The following is a 21,996-nucleotide window of genomic DNA, read 5'->3' on the forward strand; positions in this document are numbered from 1 at the left end:
GTCCTGGAACTGAGCCCCACATCGGGCTCCAAGCTTAGCACAGAGTCTGCTTGTCCCTCTCCCTCTGCTCCTCCCCCAGCTCATGCTCTCTTTCTCTCTCTCTCAAATAAATAAATAAAATCTTGAAAGAAAGAAAGAAAGGGAAAGATACAGCAGGCAGAAAATCAGTAACGACATAGTTGAAGTGATCAAACCATCAAACAACTGAGTATAATGGACATCTATAGACTACTTTGTCCAACAACTCAATACACATTCTTCTCAAAGTCACATGAAACATTCACCAAGATAGACACATTCTGGGCCATAAAGCACACCTTAACAAATTTAAAATAAGAAATCATATAATGTTTGTTCTCAGACCACAATGGCGTTAAACTAAAAATCAGTAACAGAAATATAGCTAGAAAACCCCAAAATACTTGGAGATTAAACAACACACTTCTGACTAGCATGAGTCAAAGGAATCTCAAAAAATACTTTGAACTAAATGAAAATGAACACACACTTATAAAATTTGTGGGGTGCAGTGAAGGCAGTGCATAGAGGGAAATTTATAGCATTGAATGCATATTAGAAAAGAATAAAGACCTAAATTCAGTTAGCTAAGCTTCTACCTTAGAAAACTAGAAATAGAAGAGCAAATCAAATCCAAAGCAAGCAGAAGAAAAGAAGTAACAGAAATAGAGCAGAGATCAATGAAACTGAAAACAGGAAATTAATAGAGAAAATCATGCAGTCAAAAGCTGGTTCTTTAAAAAGATTGATAAAATTAGGGGCACCTGGGTGGCTCAGTCAGTTAAGCGTCTGCCTTTGGCTCAGGTCATGATCCCGGGGTGCTGGGATTGAGCCCTGTGTCAGGCTCCATGCTCAGTGGGAATCCTGCTTCTCCCTCTCCCTCTGCCCCTCCCCTGCTCAAGCTCTCTCTCATTATCTTTCTCTCTCTCAAATAAATAAATAAAATCTTAAAAGAAAAAAGATTGAGGGCGCCTGGGTGGCTCAGTTGGTTGGGCGACTGCCTTCGGCTCAGGTCATGATCCTGGAGTCCCGGGATCGAGTCCCGCATCGGGCTCCCTGCTCAGCAGGGAGTCTGCTTCTCCCTCTGACCCTCCCCCCTCTCATGTGCTCTCTCTCTCTCTCTCAAATAAATAAATAAAAAAAAAAAAAAAAAAGAAAAAAAAAAAAAAAAGATTGATAAAATTGATAAGCCTCTAGCCAGGCAAAAAAAAAAAAAAAGGATACAAATTACTAATATCAGAAATGAAAGAGGGGACACATCACTATAGATCCCATGGACATTAAAAAGATAAAAGAATTCTGGGGCACCTGGTGGTTCAGTCAGTTGCGCTCAGCTTGGCCTCGGCTCAGGTCATGATCTCAGGGTCGTGGAACCAAGCCCCAGATCGGTCTCCACACCCCACTGCCTTTCCCCCTGCTCACACATGAGCACTCTCCCTTCTCTCAAATAAATAAATCTTTAAAAAAAATTTTTAAAAGGATAAAAGAATTCTATGAACAACTGTATGCCCACAAATTTCATAACCTAGATGAAAAAGACCAACTCCTTGAAAGACAGACACCATTCGCCAAAATACACAGAATAGACGATCTGAATAGGCCTTTAGCTATTAAAGAAACTTAATCAATAATTAATAACCTTCCAAAACAGAAAGCACCAGGCCCATATGGATTCACTGATGAATTCTACTAAACATAAAAAAAACATATCAATTCTCTAAAATCTCTTCTAGAAGACAGAAGCAGATAAAATACTTCCTGATTCATCATATGAGTCCAGCATTATTCTAATACCAATTCCAAAACATTACAGTAGTACCCCCCTCCTTATCCAACAGGGATATGTTCCAAGACACCCCACCCCCAGTGGATGCCTGAAACTGAGGATAGTACCAAATCCTTTTGCTATACATGCATGCCTACGATAAAGTTTAGTTTATAAATTAGGCACAGTGAGAGATTAAAATAACTTATGTGAATATGGTCTCTCTTTCAAAATCTGATTGTATTGTACTCACCCTTCTTGTGATGATGTGAGAAGATAAAATGCCTACATGGTAAGATGCAGTGAGGAGAATGAGGCACTGTGATATAGGCTACTACTGACCTTCTGACCATACATCAGAAAGAGGACCATCTGTTCCCAGACTGGGGTTGACTGCAGTTAACTGAAACCACGGAAAGTGAAACCACAGAAAGCGAAACTACAGATGGGGGGCTGGGAGGGGGGGGAGGGAAGGGGGACTACTGCACAAGAAATGAAAACTATAGTCCACATCTCTCATGAACACAGATGTAAAAATCCTCAACAAAATATTAGCAAATCATACTGCACACTGTATACAAAGACTTACACACCACAACCAAATAGGATGTATTACAGCTATGCAAGGTTGGTTCACATTTTAGAATCAATTAATGTAATTCATTACTTCAACAGGCTAAAGAAAAAAGATCACATCAACAGATTCAGAAAAAGACTAACAAAATCCAACACCCATAACTAAAAACTCGGAGTAAAATAGGAATGGAGGGGAACTTCTTCAACTAGATAAAGAACATCTATCTATAAAGAAACTACAGCTAACAACATACTTAATGGTGAGAAACTCAAAACTTTCCTGCTAAGATCAGAATCAAGATCACTGCTTTTCAACATCATACTGGAAGTCCTAGCTAATACAGTAAGACAAGAACAGGAAAAAAAAAAAAAAAAGGGTACAGACTGGGAAGGAAGAAATAAAACTGTCTATATTTGCAGACGATATGATTGTCTACGCAGAAAATCCTGAAGAACTGATAATGAAAACCGGATTAAGCAATTATAGCAGTGCTGCAGGACACAAAGTTAATTCACAATCTTTCCTATATAACAGCTTTCCTGCACATCAGCAATGAACAAGTGGAAACTAAAATTAAAAACACAGTATCATTTACATTAGCCCCACCTCTCAAAATTAAATACTTAGGTATAAACCTAACAAAATATGTATAAGATCTGTAGGAGGAACACTACATTACTCCGATGAAAGAAACCAAAGAAATAAATGAAGAGAGTCCATGTTCATGGATAGGAAGACTCAATATTGTCAAGATGTCAGATCTTCCTAACCTGATCTATAAATAAATTCAGTGCACTCCCATTCAAAATCCCAGCAAGTTATGTTGTGGATATCAACAAACCGATCCAAAAGTTTATATGGAGAAGCAAACAACCCAGAATGGTCAACACAATACTGAAGGAGAACAAAGTTGGAGGACTGGCACTACACAACTTCAAAGCTTACTATAAAGTGACAGTAACCAAGCCAGTGAGGTACTGAAGAATACAGACAGATCAATAGAACAGCAGAGAGCCTAGAAATAGATCCACATAAAAACAGTCAATTGAGGGCGCCTGGGTGGCTCAGTCAGTTAAGCCTCCAACTCTTGATTTCAGCTCAAATCATCATCTCAGAGTCGTGAGATAGAGCCCTGTGTCCGGCTCCACGTGGGACATGGAGCCTGCTTAAGATTCTCTCCCTCCCTCTCCTTCTGCCCCCCCCCCCCCCAAAATAGTCAATTGATCCTTGACAAAGGAGCAGAGGCAATACAATGGGAAAAAAGTCTTCAACAAATGGTATTTAAATTGGACATCTACAAGCAAAAAAAAAATGAATCAATAAACCTAGACACAGACCTTACACCCTTCACAAAAATTAACTCAAAAAGAATCACAGACCTAAGTGTGAAATGCAAAACTATAAAACTCCTAAAAAATAAGAGGAGAAAATCTGGATAACCTGGAGTTTGAAAACTTTTTAGATGCAACCACAAAGGCACAATTCATGAAAGAAATAATTGATAAGCTGGACTTCATGAAGACAAAAGCTTCTGCTCTGTGAAAGATGCTGTCAAGAGAATGAAAAGATAAGCCACAAACTAAGAGGAAATATTTGCAAATAACATATCAGATAAAGGACTATTAGCCAAAATATTCAAAGAACTCTTAAAACTCAATAAAAACACAAGCAACCCAACTTAGAAATAAGCCAATGACTTTGACACCTCACCAAAGAAGATCTATAAATGGCAAATAAGCATGTAGAAAGATGCTCCACAAGGTATGTCAACAGGGAGATGCAAATTAAAATAACAATGAGAGCCTTCCACTTAGAAAGAAGCTTCCTGAAGTGGGGGAGGAGCCCAGAGGGACTGTGGAGAAAGTCTCCTTCCTTTTGGTCTGGTACCAGCCATCAGGAAGGGTGTCAACAGACTCAGTTAAATCATTTTCAGAAAATATCTGTAGCAGGCTCATAAAACTCCAAGACCTTAGTTCCTTTCTACTCCAAAAAATCAAACGACACATTTTGATTATGTGTAGCAGTTGTTCAACTAAAAGAATGTCTATTAATTTTTTAATTTAAATACTGACATATATATACTACTACATACCTATTAGAATGTCCAAAATCCAAAACACTGACAACACCAAATGCTGGTAAGGATATGAAACAACAAGAATTCTCGTGAAAATGCAAAATGGTATATAGCCTCTTTGGCAGTTTGTCATTTTCTTATGAAATTAAATATAACTCTTCCCATACAATCTAGCAACAGCACTCCTTAGTATTTACCCAAAGGAGTTGAAATTTATGTCCACAGAAAAGCCTATACATGGATGTTTATAGGAGCTTTATGCATAGAGAATGTGGTGTGAGCCCAGTTGACAGGAAAGATCTGCTGAAAATCAGAAGTTTAAGAAACACTTCAGAATGGACAGTGACACACCACATAGGCAAGCACCTAGACTATGACCATAACTTAAAATTCCCTACGAAAAAAAACTAAGATTCTGTGAGACATACTATCTACCCACATTTAATAAATGTTTAATTTCCAAAAGCGTCAAAATCTTCTTTACTTATAAGCTCCAATCCATTACTGTGAAAAGAGACTATGCCATAAAATTGAGAAAATGCAAACCAGACCTTTATAAAGCTTAAGCCATTTCTAAGACCCATCTCAGTAGACTGACTTTTCTGTTTTGTACTGACACTGAGAATATGGGGGCTGCTCTTTCTGAAGCCACACAGGGCACTGGTCCCAAAAGTGAGTTCAAGAAAACCTCCAAAACAATTTCTGAGATTGCTAACATCCAAATGAATCTACAAATGGAACTCACAGGACCATCAGGTACTGGAGTTAAAGTTTATAATAACAAAAATCTGCTTTCTTCTGAGTTTTAGTTATTTTAGTAATTTTATGGATGATATGCCTGCTTCTATGCCAACAGGTAGCAAAGGCTGTTATTAAAAAATCTTTATAGCAAAAAGCAGCAGAGCATAACATACTGTTTTATAAAGCATTGTTCAGCAACAAGAAATCTCAAAGACCACTGACCTGGTCCTCCTCTTCATCCTCATCCTCTGCCAAACGTTGCCTGCCCACTTCATACAGCCTGCACACTGTGTCCATATTCAGAGCATCCATGCTGCCTTGGTTCTGAAAGAGAATACCAAGTCCACAAAGAGCAGTTAGTTTTCAGAAGGCGCACATCTACATCTCAGTTATGACTGGCACCCATGCACTTTGACCCTACAACTATCAAAGCTTCTGATACCCAAAATTCTTGAACTAACTCTGAAAATGTTATGCCTGGGACACAGAAAGGGAAAAAAAGCAGGATGAGAAGGCTGATCCCAGAGCAAGGGATATAGGCAAAAGAGAGACCACCATCCTTGGAATGAACTGTCTTGCTCTGGCAAGAGATACAGGCTCCTCTAAGAAAGGGGTGACAGTGAATCCAAGATATTAGATGGGACAGATTGTCCATGTTGTTTTATATCGGGATTTTCTTATTATTTCTCTAACCATATATATCTCCCCATCAAATGAGTAGGTTATCAATAACCACCTTCGGAAATGCATCAACTTTAAAACATATCTTAGATCACCTTAAAAATGCCTGTAGTATAACTTGAAAATGATCATAAAGATCAGAACAAAACAGCAGGGTTTCTGCTGGTTCCCTTTACCTCAATGACAGCAAGATAGCAGTCTTTGGTGTCTGTACACAGGTCAAAGATGTTCCGTTTCACATCAATGGTTGCTGGAAAACAGAACGTGACAAGATTCAGGACTGGACTATTGTTATGACCTTAAAACCAGCTTTTCCTCTAAAAGAATTTCAAGGTGATTTTTCGTAACTATTTCCATAACTTCTTGGCCTTTCAGTGAAAAATTACAGAAAAGACTTGATCTTAAGTAAGGAAAACCAAAACATGACAAAATGAACAATGTCGGCTCCTTCATGCTTACCTATAGGTTTGTAGTCAGTTGCATTAAATGTCCGGAAGGATGATCCAAATGGGCTTTTCATCCTCTCTTCCATTAAGTCATCTTCATCATCTGCCTGCAGCATAGCTAATTGGGAGGAAGGGGGAAAGGGAGCCAAGGAGCAAAACACTATTAGAAATCAGAAACATCCCTTATTCACAAGTGCAGAAATATTAATGGACAGTCAAGACTTCAGTTTCCTTGTAGTAAATTCACTCTATCTAGTTAGTTCCTCTCAATGCATCCTCCTTGCCTACCCCAAACAGTATCCTCAACCTCTCATCTAGCTCTCAACAAGTATTACAGCTAAAGGCTTACAACATCACAAGACCACAAACGCAAAGATTCTTCAAGTTCATAATGAGACTGAGAGGATGATGATACAGATGGGAAATTAATGCATGAAATTTCTTTCTATGCAAGATTTACTTGTTATCTTCAAAGCCAGTGGCCTTTCATCCTAAATCAACATTATTTTCATCAACAAACTTTGTCACCATTTGTGCTATCATTTTATCTTTTATATTACAACCTTCAAACGCTTTCCAATTCACATTTGAAAGACGTTTCCAAACAAAAAGTATCAAATTAATGAGAGGAAAGAGAAGGGAGAAAAATAATGTAGAAAAGTAAAAAGTGGGGTGCCTGGGTGGCTCAGTCGTTAAGCGTCTGCCTTCGGCTCAGGTCATGATCCCAGGGTCCTGGGATCGAGCCCCACATTGGGCTCCCTGCTCCGCAGGAAGCCTGCTTCTCCCTTCCCCACTCCCCCTGCTGTGTTCCCTCTCTCGCTGTGTCTCTCTCTGTCAAATAAATAAAATCTTAAAAAAAAAAAAAAAAAAGAAAAGCAAAAAGTTTATTACCTCCATACATCACTGTCCCCGTGTGGTTAAACACCACACGACACTGATCCAGAGCAGGAACTGTGTGTAAAAGATGGAAAGTGCGAAGATCCCACTAGGAAGAGGGCGGTCAAGGAAACCTATTTTATACAAAATTTCTTATGCAACCTCATTGGGGAAATTCTGAAATATCACTTTTTTCCCCTCCTGTGAGATATGAATGCTTTAAAGGTAAGCTTTTTTAAAGGTAAAATAAAAATGCTTTCAGAGTAGAACAAAAGCATGTAGAATGTATATTACAGAATAATGTCCCTGAAAATCTCCTATGATATCCTCATATACATGAAAGCGACATGAATTCCCATCCTCTCAATAGTAACACTTCATTTTACTCTTATGTCTAGCAATTGATTTCTGTAGTGCAAAAGTAAAATCCTTCTGAAGACATAAAAGCCAGTTATTTAATATATGAAGAAGCACAAGGCAGGAATCTGGTCACTCTTCTCAATACAAAGAAAAACGTGCTAGTCAAAGTCATTGGTAATTATCAACCACTGGAGATTAACACTTCAAAGGAGAGGCACCAAATTATTACCTGTGTGGATACTTTAATAGGATGTTGGTAGAAAGATTATTTCTGCATCACAAACCAGCTAACAAATGGAAAGTAAGACACAGGTGTAAAGGATACAATCTCAGTATTAATGATGACCTCCAGTCCATTTGGATGGAAAACGCCACTGATGTTCATGTTGAACTTGTCAAACTTGTGGATGGCCTGTGCAGAGCGGACATCCCAGAGGACGCCATCATTTAAGACAAGATCATCTGTAGGATTAAAGGTGGCACAGTTCCTCTTGTAGTTGTTGGCAAGATCTGGGTTAAACAGAGTCAACAGCTTGTTGCCAGTCTGAATATCATAAATCTTTAGAGAAGAAGGGGTGGGAAGAGAAAAATCAGACCAATCCATCCGTTGACAATTCAAAGAGAAGCTGTGTAAAATATCTCTCCATGCTTTCCAAATCCCACCAAAATCATGAAAGCCCTAATATTGTAGAATACCTGAAAAGTAGGAAGACTACACCAATCCAAGCAAAGTTTAAGTGCTGTGGTTCCCATTCAAGGTTTGAAAAGTCTCTTTCCCACAAGAAAATGAAAAAAGAGGGGCGCCCGGGTGGCTCAGTCATTAAGCGTCTGCCTTCGGCTCAGGTCATGATCCCAGGGTCCTGGGATCGAGCCCCGAATCAGGCTCCCTGCTCTGCGGAAAGCCTGCTTCTCCCTCTCCCACTCCCCCTGCTTGTGTTCCCCCTCTCGCTGTGTCTCTGTCAAATAAATAAATAAAATCTTAAAAAAAAAAAAAAAAAGAAAATGAAAAAAAAAATCGCAATAAAGATAAGAAAACCCTCTTCTACCCCTACCCCTTTCAAGAAACAGAAAATGTTTCTACAATTGAAATGGAGAAATTCATATGGATTGACCAATGATTACCCATGGAATACTAATAAAGGGCCACTTTTTGGAGAAAGGCATCAATGAAATTCCCCTTTCTCCTTAAAATCTCCCAATATTTTAGCCCTACAATACTAAAAGTTCCAAAGTCTACAATGTACAACCCATGCAGAGACCAGATCTTTCCCATCAGCTTACACATATGCTGTAATATCTCCAATCTTTAAAAAAAAAAAAAAAATCCTCCTTTAATATAGGAACAAATAAGGAGACACCACAAGAAAACAAACAAATCGAGATCATGGGACAAGACAACTAGCCTGGTCTCTTCAAAAGTCAATGTCATGAAAACTGGAGAAATGGTTCTTGGCTTTAAAACATTAGTGAGACATACAACCAAATGCAATATGTGAATCTTGGCTGGATCCTGGTTCAAAAAAAACAAAAAGCATTTGAAACCAAACACACAGGAACAATGGGGAAAACTGAATATGGAATGGATATCAGATGATATTTGGGAATTACTCTAAGTTTTCTTATATTTAAGAGTGCGATTATGTAGTAAAATGTCCTTATTGCTAGAATATGCATGCTGTAAGACTCAGAGATAAAATGTCATGATATCTGTTACTTTTAAATGATTCAGAAATACATACATACATATTTAGACAGAAAGAAAATGGCAAAACATTACACTGTTGAATCTAGGTGGTAGGTATATGTACTACTCTTTCAACTTTTTTATGTATTTTAACATTTTCAAATGAACAGTTTGAGAGAAACCCTCCCTTCACAACCCCATATTTCCCACACCCCCCTTCCAGCTACTACACCCCAATTCTCTGCTTTGTTTTTCAGCAAAAACACTTCAGAAAATTTGTGTCTACTCAGTGTCTCCACTTCCCTGTTCTCTCATGAACCTACTCCAATCAGACTGTCACCCTGGTGCATAGAACTAGCTCCTCATGTGGTTAACAATAAGCTCCACATTGTTCAATCAAAAGTACCTCTCAATTCTCATCTTATATACCCATCAATAGTTTCTGACTCAGCTGATCAAGTATTCCTCAAAAAGATCTTCCCTTGCCTTCTGTGGCACATCTTTTTCCTAAGGTCTCCTGCTGCTTTATTGGCCATTCTTCTTGGTCTCCCTCCCAAGTCCCTCCTCACGTGGCAAATCTGAAATATTGGCACATGCCAGGACTGTCCCCACAGTTCTCTTCTCTAGCCTCCTTAATGATTTCATCCAGGTTCATGGCTCAAGACTATCGGCATGCAGATAACTCTTCTACTTATATCTCCTATCCCAGACCTCTCTCCTGAACTCCCATTTCATATATTCAACTGCCCATTCCCTACTTGAATGTCTAATAGAATAACAAACTGCATGTGTCCAGAATCCCAGGGCCCAGCTGTTATCACTTCTCATCACCTGCGCCATGCCCACCTGGGGCCAGCCACACTGCAGCCCTCACATGTGGGCTAGCATGACACCCTCCTAACTGGAAAGCCTGCTCTTGCTTCTCTCACAGAAACCAGACTCACACTTTAGGACCTTTACATCCAATCATGTGTCCTCTGCTCACCCTCCAGTGTCTGCATCTCACGCAGGAAACGTCAGAGGTCCTAACAACACCCTATAAGATGCTACTATGATATGTGTTGCCCCCTCCCCCCAACACTGACCTGTTCCCCCTCCTCTCTCTCTCACCTCCCAAGTAAGGGCTTTTCCCTTGACATTCCCTCCACTTAAAACACTTTTCCCCCAGATATCTATAGGACACCACACTACCATCAAAACACTCCTTAAACATCACCCAATCAGGGATACTGATTATCCTAGATAAAATACACAAGTCCATCACACCACCACCACCACTTCCTGCCTCTTACCCTGCTTCTTTTCCTTGGCAGCACTTACACCTAACATATCATATATCTGCTTCTATATTTATTGTCTCCCCAGTGAGGCTTCATAAAGGCAGGGACTTACATTTCACCTAAAACTAAATAAGTATTTGAAAATAACTGCTGTGCTGATGACATCTTTCTCGAGTTGCCAGATTAGTTCATGTTTGGTCCCATGTAACTTAGAACCACCTTATTACATTTCTAGATTCTATCTAGAAAAAATATCACTAAGTAATCTGTTGTTACCCTTAGGACTGTCCTTCAGTCCAGAAGCTTTGAGTACAAATTGGTATAATTAGCTTGAAAACAGTGGATTCTAAAGCACTTACGTGGGCAATGTCTCCTTTTGTACCTATGACCCGATCCTGAGAATGCTTACTGAACTCAACATAGTGATCTTCTGTGAAGGAATGCCTACAGACAAACAACAGAAGTACTTAAGCGATGGACCTTCAGAACATACTCACTCAACCGACTGAAAATAAACATGATTCTCAGCCTCCTGCCTGACCATACCCATCTGAGGATTCCCAGCAACCAAAGAGGAAGTATTGTACACTTAAGATTAAAAAAAAAAAAATTTCCTCCACGTTTGACCAAGAAGATCCAAAAGAATTAATTATAAGTAATTAACAGGAGTTACTTGGTTTAAAAAAATGGCTAATAGGCCACCCATGTCTTTGAAATATACCCCAGCAAAGAGTGCAACTGTCATATGTGAACATGAGAAAATACACAGATGTGCCATTTTGGATTAGTGAAGGGTCAGTTGTGTGATGGGAGTGGTAAGAATACTTGTTAAGAATATCCTGGAATTAAAAAGGATACAATCTTATTAAACATAAGCCACAGATGAGGAAGAGAGAAATTAGCAATAACTCACAGCATTTGTCTTTTCCCAAAAGGCTTCAAGTTGAAGAATTGGATGAAGGGGAATATAAATTAGGTAAATTGTAGAACAGAAAGACTAGGGTTATAAAAGTAGTTACATACTTCATATCAAATACTGATTTCATTCCCCAAAGTGCAGACAGAGGCTGGCTCCAAGTAGCAGATGTCAGCAGTAAGGACCCATCCTAAAAGAAGAAGGAGGCCCACAGTGGGTAATCATGTGTTTATATAAATGCTATCTGACCTTAGCATTTTAAAATATAAGCTTAAAAAACATCGTCGTATTATAAAGAAAACAGAAAAACTTCAAAGAACCAAGAAATTGTTGAAGCTGCTAGAATTTAATATGTACACATGCAATGTCCTAAAAAAATACTTAAATTTAAGAAAATACTAAATCCTCCTGACCTAGTAACAAAAAATACAATACTTCCAAGGGTAGAGGAAGAGAAAACTTGGAAAGAAGTCAAGGATGGGGGGCGCCTGGGTGGCTCAGCTGTTAAGCATCTGCCTTCGGCTCAGGTCATGATCCCAGGGTCCTGGGATCGAGCCCCATGTCTGGCTCCTGGCTCGGTGGGGAGCCTGCTTCTCCCTCTCCCACTCCCCCTGCTTGTGTTCCCTCTCTCGCTGTCTCTCTCTCTGTCAAATAAATAAATAAAATCTTTAAAAAAAAAAAAAAAAAAGAAGTCAAGGATGGTTCCTCCTTTCTTAATGTTTGGCCATATTCCTCAGTCTCCCTCATCTGAAATATCAGTCAACTGAAAATATTTGCTAGACTTTCTTACAGACTCTTCCAATTGTTTCAAAAAAAGAAAAGAAAGCCCAATAAAAACTGAGTTTTTTTTACTCTAAAATCAGGAAAATTATCCTTGTCATCTTAACAGTCCTGACTTTAGAAATAACAAAGGTATTAATTCCATCCATAGAATACTACTAATAAACCATGACCCACTAGAATCCTATAATGCGTTTCCTAAAAACACATACTTTGAGATTTCTTCCTGACACAAAAGGAAAACTTTTGTAATCATAGTTGATAGACTGTTTCCATCTGAGGCAAATTAAAAAAAAAAAAAAATTACACCCACACACACCTCCCCCTCTTAGAAGAGGATTGGTAAACTTTTACTTGAAGGGCCAAACAGTAAATACATCAGGCTTTGTAAGCCATATGGTCTGTGTCACAACTACTCAACTCTGCCACTGTAGTACAGAAGCGGCCACAGACCATACACAGACGGATGAGCATGGATACAAGTTTATATATAATGCCAGCCCACAAGCTGATAGTTCACCAACCCATCTAAGAAGAATGATTGAGAACAACCTAGGGACCCTTACCCTAGAAGGTTCAAGATGTGTGATAGCCGAGTTGTGACAGTTATAGCTGGCCTCCTCCTGTCCACTAAACACATTATAGAGCTTCAACTGCCCAGTGCAGGTGCCAAGCATCAGGAAGCGCTCCCGTGCTGAGAACGCACAACAAGTGAAGCCACTCTCATCCTCATTGGCTTCCCTGAACACTGAAATAGGACGGAACCTAAGCAAAAGAGAATCAGAGACAAAGAATGCACAAGGACTCTGAAAACAGAAAACTATGCTAGAAGGTTGAAAGAAAAAAAACAAAGCATTTATATTTCAAATGGCTTCTTCCAAAATATCACAGTGACCTTCAGTGATTCATGATTTCATTTTAAGCGACAGAAAAGGACCTCTACTTCCCAAATTTAAATAACAAAAATCCCCATGTTTAAAACCTGCAATCCCACCATCTTTATGTGAGATTTGTGAAGAATCAGAATAGGAGACAACTTGGACCAGCACAAAAACAAGTTTGGGAATCTAGTTAGGCACAGCATGGTGCATGGGTTCTAGAAAAAATACTAGCTCTAACAAGAACACAGAGTATCTTAACAATATACAACAATCACACAAGGAACCCATGGTTGACAGAAGAGGGCAAAGTCACATTACTCATGTATTCACATAAAGTGACAATCACTGGTATTTCAGGCCAACAAATAGTCTGGCTTTCTGGATTCATCACTCTATGCCGGTATCACCCACACATTTTGATTTAAATAGCAGAATCATTCCAATTCCCAGGGAGGTGGCCTCTCCTTACCTGCTAAAGATAAGGTGCCTATCAAAGCATCCGCCATCCACCCCTCCATACTTTGGAAATGATGCCCTGCGATTTAGCCTTGAGGTAAAGTTTATTGGCGCTTGCCGCCTCTGTTTTGGCTCAGGACATTGATGAGGAGTAAAGAGAGAGAAAGGTGGGCAGGTGGCAACTGGGTTCTTGCAGCGAGCATGCTGCTCTCTAAGATATTCTGTGATGATACTGTCCAGCGTAGGTGGGGAAGGAAGATGTCTGTCCAACTGTTTTTTTATGGCTGGGCTTTGGCTGTAGGCGCCATGGTCCGACTTCTGCCGCAACACTCTGATTTTCCTGCCATTGCAGGGTGATGGCCTCTCTCTGATAAAACTGATCCTACCAATCAAGGGGGAACTGCCTGCATAAGATGGGCCAGGCAAAGCTAGTGAACCCTGGGGGGGCCGTGGCTGAGGATGGGCAGTGGGGGCAGGAGGGGCAGAGGCACCCACAGCAGCATGGCTTCCCAGTCGAGTTGCAATGCCATTGGCGATGCGAGGGGTTCGGGGAAGAGAGACAGGAGAAGCAGCAGCAGTGACTGGGGTGAAGGCAGATGAATGAGAGGCAGCAGTCATGGGCAAGTCAGCCTCTTTCGTCAGCACAGTTGCTGTCTCCCCAAGCCCTTTAGAAATGAGATGGTTTCGTATCAACAGAAGCAGCTCTTTCTCAGGGAAGGAAATCCTTGATTGGGCAACAACATCTGCTTTTTGCAGTCGTGCCAGAGACACGTCAGTGCCAATGAGAAGTGGCTTTCCTGACACTCGTTCAATGAGCTCAGCGGCATACTTGCAGAACTTGACATGGTCACTGCGCTTGTCCTGCAGGACAGGCTCCTTCATCAGCTGCTGGATCTGGCAGCTGCTGAAAAGAGGCAGTTTGCTGATGATCTGCCGGACAGTGCTACTGCGTGACAGGCCCACCAGGGCCTTGCAGGCCAGAGCCCTTATCTGGTCTGCATCGGTGATGGGCATCTTGATGGACAGTAAGGACAGGAGCACCTTGATGCCATTGTTGGACTGGACCACATTCCACATCTTGGCCAGGGTGTGCTCGCTGCTTTTGGGAGTCTGAGGCAGCTTTCTCCGAGGAGTTCCAGAGATGAATTTGCCAATACTGGAAATTCGGTTATCTGGGCCACACACACAATTGATGATAATCTGAAGTGCTGACTTCTGAATTTCAGCATCATGGATAAAGAACTCACCCTCAGCCACTCCCAAAATAATGCTGATACCTATGGGGGAGAAATACAAAACATTTTATATTGTTCCTCATAAAACAGACAACTTCAATGATTGTTCCAGAGTCAAAATTTAGACTTCTATTCATTTTGTTCCACTTAAAACTACTGTACCTTTTTATTAAAGTACAAGGAATTGTTTGAATAAAATACAATCAGTTCTACTACACTCTATCTTCATGATGCAATACCTCATACGCAGTTGTTAAATAGGGGAATGATGTCAGTATTACGTGGAAGACACCAAGGGTCATGTGCAATTTTTCCTGGGTAAGGTGAGCAAAAATAGCAGGAATAAATTAAAACCTTTAGCAGAAAAGGGAAGAGCCCTCAGCCTGATTGCCACAATGGCATCAGGAACCCTTTCTGCTATATATATGAAGAAAGTTAAAAAAGTGGCTGCACCTCAGGCTTTCTCCCCAAAGTGGTGGTGCACCCCAAGACCCACAACCAGTCACACCACTTTGCATGCTCACCTTAGCAGGAGCCCTTATCAGTATGCTGCTCTTAATAAAGTATATTTTCAAACAAACCATATTTTCCTTTTGTTCTTGTGTATGATAGCTTTTGTCCATTCTGAGTGGCTTGCCAATTACTGATTTTGTTAGGGCTCAGATTACAAATTTGCTTTAAGTTTTTTACTGTCTGCCCCAACCCATTTTTCCCATAAACTTTATTTTTAGCACAAGACTCTGCAGAGTACAAGGTTTTCAAGAATGAATACGTCCCATCATAGCACATGTACCACTCAGAAAATCTGAGTTCACTAACACAACTCCCTTATATAAAAGTGTACAGCACAACTTAGATGGGACAAAGCACCCTCCACTACTACTTTCTGTTCTAAGATTGCAAATTAAGTAAACAAAATAGACAAATTAAGTAAATAAAAACAGAACAGCAAATAAAAACAAATCCAGACCAAACAATCACAAAAATGGAAAAGTACAACCTACCTACAGTGGAGACAGTGGAGCCAGCCTCATCCAGCACATCCACTGATTCTGCCAACTGGAGCTGGATTTTTGGCACAACAGTGAGAATAGCCAGGACATCCAAGGCAAAGCGCACAGTGTCATTCCTGGACAGGAAAAACAATTACTCAAATGGAAACTAGGATACAGCCAAAAGAAACAACAGTTGAGAGAGAGAGAGATACACAATGGATCAGAACTACTACCTGTGTGGGCTCCATCCCTAGCCATGACATCAAGAGAGGACTTGTAAGTCACCATGATATTACTTCCAAAACAATGGGGATGGAATTTTCACCAAACTGCTAAGATTAAAAACAAAGGATAATCCCCAATGCTGGTAAAGATGTATAAAGACAAATGCTCTCAAACTTTTGGTGGGAACAGAAATAGGACCCTCTTTTGAAAAAATAATCTAGAAACAGGAAACAAGATTTTTAAAATGTGAGTAAGTTTTAGCCCAGGAATTTCACCTGGACGAATCCGTCCTAATCAAAAGTACAAACAAGCATTTATGTGTTAAGATGTCCATTATCGCATATTTAAAATAACAAAAGAATTAGAAAATCTACAAAGACAATAGGAATACATGTGTGTTAAATTATGGTACACTCATATGATGAACTACTCTGCAGCTACAGACAGGTGTTTTCAAAGAACTCTAAAGGACAAAGGGAAAGACTCAAAATGCAACATTAATGAAATAGAAAACATAAGATATAAAATTTTATGTCTGACAGTAACAATTATTGAGAAAAAGGTAGAGAAATGAAAACTCCCATATCCTGCTGAAAATGGTATGCAACATCTACTAAATATGAAATGCAGGCGCCCTACAATCCAGATTATATATGTCATATCCTCAAAGAGACTCCAAAAGGTCTTCTGTGGTACCATTCACTTGACAGCAAAAAAAGAAATAACAAGCACTAATGTCCATCAACAGGATAATAAACTAGTATAGCAATACAAGAGTTCAAATAAATATCACATATAAATCTCAGAAACATAAGGGTGAAAAAGCAAGCTGCAAAAGATGCATACCAGACAGTATTTATATTAAGTTAAAAACATACAAAAAAGTACATCATTGTTTACATACACACACATATGTATTATATAAAAACATGGAGAGAATGCACTTCATAAGACTGGTCACTGTGGGGAGGCAGAAAAGGAACTGAGAAAGAAGTAAGTAATGCCACCACGTGCCAACCCTGGGTACTGAGTAGTTGTTTTATTAGTCTCTGTACCTTTTTGTATTTTGAATTATTTCATAAAAAAGATGAATTTGGTTAAATGCTATGATCTCCATTATGTTTATTTACATATGTTATGGAAAAAAGACTGGAGAAACTAACAGTGGCTAAGAATAATTTTCTTTTCTAAGGTTCTGTATATTCTAAACCGAAACAAGTATTTAATTTTATTTTTAAAAACAAACTTCGAGGGGCGCCTGGGTGGCTCAGTCAGTTAAGCAGCTGCCTTCGGCTCAGGTCATGATCCTGGGGTCCTGGGATCAAGCCTCATGTCTGGCTCCCTGCTCAGTGGAAAGACTGCTTCTCCCTTTCCCTCTGCCTGCCACTCTGCCTACTTGTGCTCTCTATCCCTCTGTCAAATAAATAAAATCTTTAAAAAATAAAAAAAATAAAAAATAAAAAACTTTTAGGGATGCCTGGGTGGCTCAGTCAGTCAAGCATCTGCCTTCGGCTCAGGTCATGACCAAGTCCTGCATCAGGCTCCTTGCTTAGCGGGGAGCCTGCTTCTCTCTTTGCCTCCTGCTCCCCCTGGTTGTGCTTTCTCTCTCCTTCTCTCTGGCAAATAAATACAATCTTAAAAAAAAACTTTTAAAGGATGTATTCCAAACATATTTATATTTTCTTAGTAATCCAAATATGGATTTACCACTCAAAAAATGTATTTATAATCTTCCTAGTTCTCTTCAGAGCTTTCATCATCTTTTCAGCAAAGTTCAAGTAAATATAATAACCTACTTTAATACTCTAATGAAACAGTGGCTCACAAAGTGTGATTAGGGGACCCCAGGGATCTCTGAGGCCCTTTCAGAAGGTCCTGTGATGTAAAAACTATTTTCATATTAACACCAAGATGTTATTTTCCTTTCTCATTCTCATTCTCTCACGAGTAGATACTGGAGCTTTCCAGAGGCTAGGTCATATATGAAGTCACAAAAGAGTGAATACAGAAGCAGATATGAGATATTAAGCAGACATTTAAAAACCCTGCTGAAATTATCTGGTTTTATTCTGGAAATTTTTCATTAAAAATGCTAATATGCAATGAGTTCAGATTATTTTTAAGTAAATTCATAAATATTTTTACATTTTCTCAGTTTTATTTTCTAATTGTTAAATATCAATAGATTTATCACACATACACAAAAAAAACTCTGAGGTTCTCAATAATTTTTAATACAGTAAAGCGGTTCTGAGACCAAAAAGTTTGAAAATGGCGGCTCCAAAAGTATCTCCCTAGACTTAATATCCTGACACTTCTCAAACAAGCCATATGCACCCTAAATAAGCCTGTCTTGTCTTTAATGACAATGGCTGGATAGGGAAAGAAGGTAAAGAACCAATCTTTATAAACTTCGTTGCTGTCTTCTCTCCAGATTCTATTGTTTCCAAAATATAGTTTTCATTCTTTTACATCATCCTCAAATAGAACCCACCCAACCTCCTGATTCTATCAGCTGTCCTTTTCTGAGCCTCATCCTGCTCTGCCCAAACAGCTCTTAACTGAATTGTGAAAATCTTAACAAAAGCACAAAATACAGTTTTATGTGAGAGAAAGATAAACATTACATGTGGCTGTCAAGCAGTAGAGAGAAATTTAAAGTCTAAGTACCAAAAAATACTGGACTGCAGTCTCAAGACAGGACTTCAACCCCACCTCTGCAGCTATGTAAATCATACAGCTTCTCTCAAAGTACAGATGCTGATCCCTGCCTATCGTGCAGTATTCATCATTATCAGAACCATAAATATAAACAAGTACTCTATAAATTAAAAATATTATCCTCCTGGGGCACCTGGGTAGCTCAGTCGGTTAAGCGTCTGCCTTCGGCTCAGGTCATGATCCTGGGGTCCTGGGATCGAGCCCCGCGTTGGGCTCCCTGCTTGACAGGGAGCCTGCTACTCCCTCTCCCCATCCCCTACTTGTGCTCAGCGCTCTCTCTTGCTCTAACAAATGAAAACTTTAAAAAATAAAAATATCCTCCTTAATCTAGTTTCTCAGATTCATGCCCAAAATTTCAATTCAGTTCAACAAATGTTTGCTAAGCATACGCTATATACAAACCAATATCAACTTTACCAAAAAGCAAAATCTAATTTCATTTAAAACCGCTCTCTAATCCCACCTTGCATAATAGGTCTTCCAATTGCAGGCAATAGAAATAAGCTGCAACAAGAGTTGAACACAAGAAAGTTTGAGGAAGACTTCAGCTGGTTCCCAATACAGTTGCGCTGGGCCATACTCTATCAAAAACTCCATCATTTCCACAATCTGTTCATGAGTATATGAACACGCCTATAAGGAGAGATACATATCATTAAGGAACTCTATCACCTGCCTGCTACCTTCTCCATCACAGCTCAAAGGCCAACAGGTTTTAATAAAGCTAAGTAATAATAGCTTTCAAATTCCACAATTGAGTCAGCAGCCCACATGTGAAATAATGAATATATGTTTAACCTTTTATTTATAACCAGACTTACAATACATTTTGCCCAAAAAGGGTAACAGAACATTCAATTTGTTGGTGCATATGTTTCACAGCTAAAGAAAGAAGCAGCACATCAAATAATCGGTTTCTTCTCAATTTGTGATTTTTAAAACATGCGGATATTAATCTTCACTCCAAAATACAGCAAGTAAGTTCAAAAATGATAGAGAAGTGGAATAACAGATGTATCCTTTCAGAAAAAAAATTCCACACAGAAGGAGGTAAGATATCTAGTACTTTTCATAAAAGAAAGCCCTTTTATACACACTCCAGTTCATCTTTTAGTTCTAATACCCCAGAAAAGTAGCAACTTACAACTGGGAGCAAAACAGGTCCCTGGTACACCCATTTTCAAGTATTCTGCCTCCACACAGGGCAATTCTAATCCAACAATGGACATCCCACATTGGACATGCCACACTGATCTGAATGAGTTTCAGGCCTAATACACTATGGAGAGCTAACAACTTTCCCTTTTAAGACAAGGTCCTCTCACCTTGTACGGGGGTTGAGGATGGACGAGAATGCCACCCTCAGTCCTCTGAAGTGACTGCTTCACTTGTTCCAATTTAATGGCCAGGTGGGCCTCAAAGTACTTGCGCAAGGCCATGCAGGTGTGTTTCCCAGTTTGGCGGCTGGCAAATATTTCATCATCACTCAGAAGTGCACCCTGGTCTTCCAAATTTAGAATCTCCAAAGTACTGATCTATTAAGAAAGAGAATGGGGCAAAAGGGGAGCAAGGGAAAAACAAATAGAGAAAAGTGAAAGGAAGAAAAGGGTTACAGTAAACGTTTATGCTCAACAACACTGACAAACATCAAAGCTTATCTGTCTATACAACATGCTAAGAGTAGCCATATAAAAACAAACCAGTTATTAAAAATAAAGTTTTTTTTTTTTTTAAAAGATTTTATTTATTTGAGAGAGTGAGCAAGAGAGAGAGAGTGAGAGCACACAAGCAGGAAGAGCAGCAGGTAGAGGGAGAAGCAGGCTCCCCGCTGAGCAAGGAGCCTAATGTGGGACTCGATCCCAGGACCCTGGGATCATGACCTGAGCCAAAGGCAGACGCTTAACCGACTGAGCCACTGAGGCATCCCTGAAAGTAAACAGTTATTGAAAAATTACATAGCTTGGGGTGTGTGGGTGGCTCAGTCAGTTAAGCATCCGACTCTTGGTTTCAGCTCAGGTCATGATCTCATGGGTCGGGAGACTGAGCCCCATGTTGGGCTTTGTGCTCAGCACAGAGTCTGCTTGGGATTCTCTCTCTCTCCCTCTGTCCCTCCCCTACTCGCACCCATGCACTCTCTCTCTAAATTAAATAATCTTAAAAAAAAAAAAAAAAGAAAGAAAAATTACATAGCTTTTAAACATGTTGAAAGACATTCCAGCGCAAAACCGTTGCTTTTAGGAAGATCAAGATTATCAACACAATTCCCCCTATGAGATTTCTATATTCAAGACAAGTCTACAATGGCACAGAGTCCTCTAACCACTTAAGAGGAAGAGAAACTTGTGAATGCGGGGAGGAAAAAGACTTCATTCACAAAGAATGACAGCAAAATTCCTCCAGTCAAAAGCTTCCTCTCAGGGTATCTGGATGGCTCACTTGGTAGAACATATGATCAAGTCCCACACTGGGTGTAGAGATTACTTAAAAATGAAATCTCAAAGGAAAGAAACGCTTCCTCCCTCCAACACTACTGAAAGGCAGGGATGAGAAGCAGGACTCCTATTCCTCACAAAGAGAAGCCATTGAGAACCTCACCAAATTCACCAGACGACGAAGACCATCATAGCGGTCAAAGAGCTCCAACACAGCCCGGAAGGAGAAGCAAATTGAGAAAAACATGGTAGCATGGCAGCATCCTGAGGCATGAGAACATTCCATTAACCACAGGGTATAGTTCACCACATCAGACAGAACATTGTGGGGATGCATACAAACCTACAAAAAATAAATAAAACAATTTTTAAAAATTTCAGGCAAAGGAACCTTCAAAAGGCATGAAAAATTCACCAGTATAGCTAGATATCTTTGCAGAATGCAATGATCATTACTGATCCAGTCATTCTGAGTTTAAAGCTTAAGGTTTAACAAATGAAATTCTGTAACAATCTATTCCAAACCTGAAAACCTAAATTTAGATACATACTTAAATCTGAGCTGTATTTATTGAGTGCCAAATTTTGCAAATATTTACATCCTTTAATGCTCTCAGTGCTTGATTCCATAGGTATTAGGATTCCCCCTTAAAAGATGAGGAAGAGGGGTGCCTGGGTGGCTCAGTTAAGCGGCTGCCTTCGGCTGAGGTCATGATCCCAGTGTCCCGGGACCGAGCCCTGTGTCTCAGGCTCCCTGCTCAGTGGGGAGCCTGCTTCTCCTTCTCCCTCTGCCCCTGCCCCTGCTTGTTCTCTCTCTCTCAAATAAATAAAATCTTTAAAAAAAAAAAAA

At 39.7% G+C, this 21,996-nt stretch overlaps 1 protein-coding gene across 3 annotated transcripts in view; it reads right to left on the minus strand.

Annotated features, from left to right (window-relative positions):
- The window catches only part of DCAF1 (DDB1 and CUL4 associated factor 1), a 72,763-nt gene that overhangs the window by 16,659 nt on the left and 34,108 nt on the right, over positions 1-21,996 (minus strand). For all 3 annotated transcript variants that reach the window (XM_032411371.1, XM_032411370.1, XM_032411372.1), the window contains 13 exons: positions 21,310-21,489; positions 20,040-20,249; positions 19,178-19,347; positions 15,778-15,902; positions 13,552-14,815; positions 12,768-12,966; positions 11,529-11,611; positions 10,865-10,949; positions 7,867-8,100; positions 7,197-7,290; positions 6,319-6,423; positions 6,036-6,109; positions 5,401-5,502 (listed from right to left, as the gene is read on the minus strand). In XM_032411371.1, the coding sequence (XP_032267262.1) occupies positions 5,401-5,502; positions 6,036-6,109; positions 6,319-6,423; positions 7,197-7,290; positions 7,867-8,100; positions 10,865-10,949; positions 11,529-11,611; positions 12,768-12,966; positions 13,552-14,815; positions 15,778-15,902; positions 19,178-19,347; positions 20,040-20,249; positions 21,310-21,489 (2,925 nt within the window). The remainder of the gene's footprint in view (positions 1-5,400; positions 5,503-6,035; positions 6,110-6,318; positions 6,424-7,196; positions 7,291-7,866; positions 8,101-10,864; positions 10,950-11,528; positions 11,612-12,767; positions 12,967-13,551; positions 14,816-15,777; positions 15,903-19,177; positions 19,348-20,039; positions 20,250-21,309; positions 21,490-21,996) is intronic.

Source organism: Phoca vitulina, unplaced genomic scaffold, assembly GCF_004348235.1.
Source record: "Phoca vitulina isolate PV1807 unplaced genomic scaffold, GSC_HSeal_1.0 scaffold13, whole genome shotgun sequence".
In the NCBI taxonomy this organism is placed as follows: domain Eukaryota; kingdom Metazoa; phylum Chordata; class Mammalia; order Carnivora; family Phocidae; genus Phoca; species Phoca vitulina.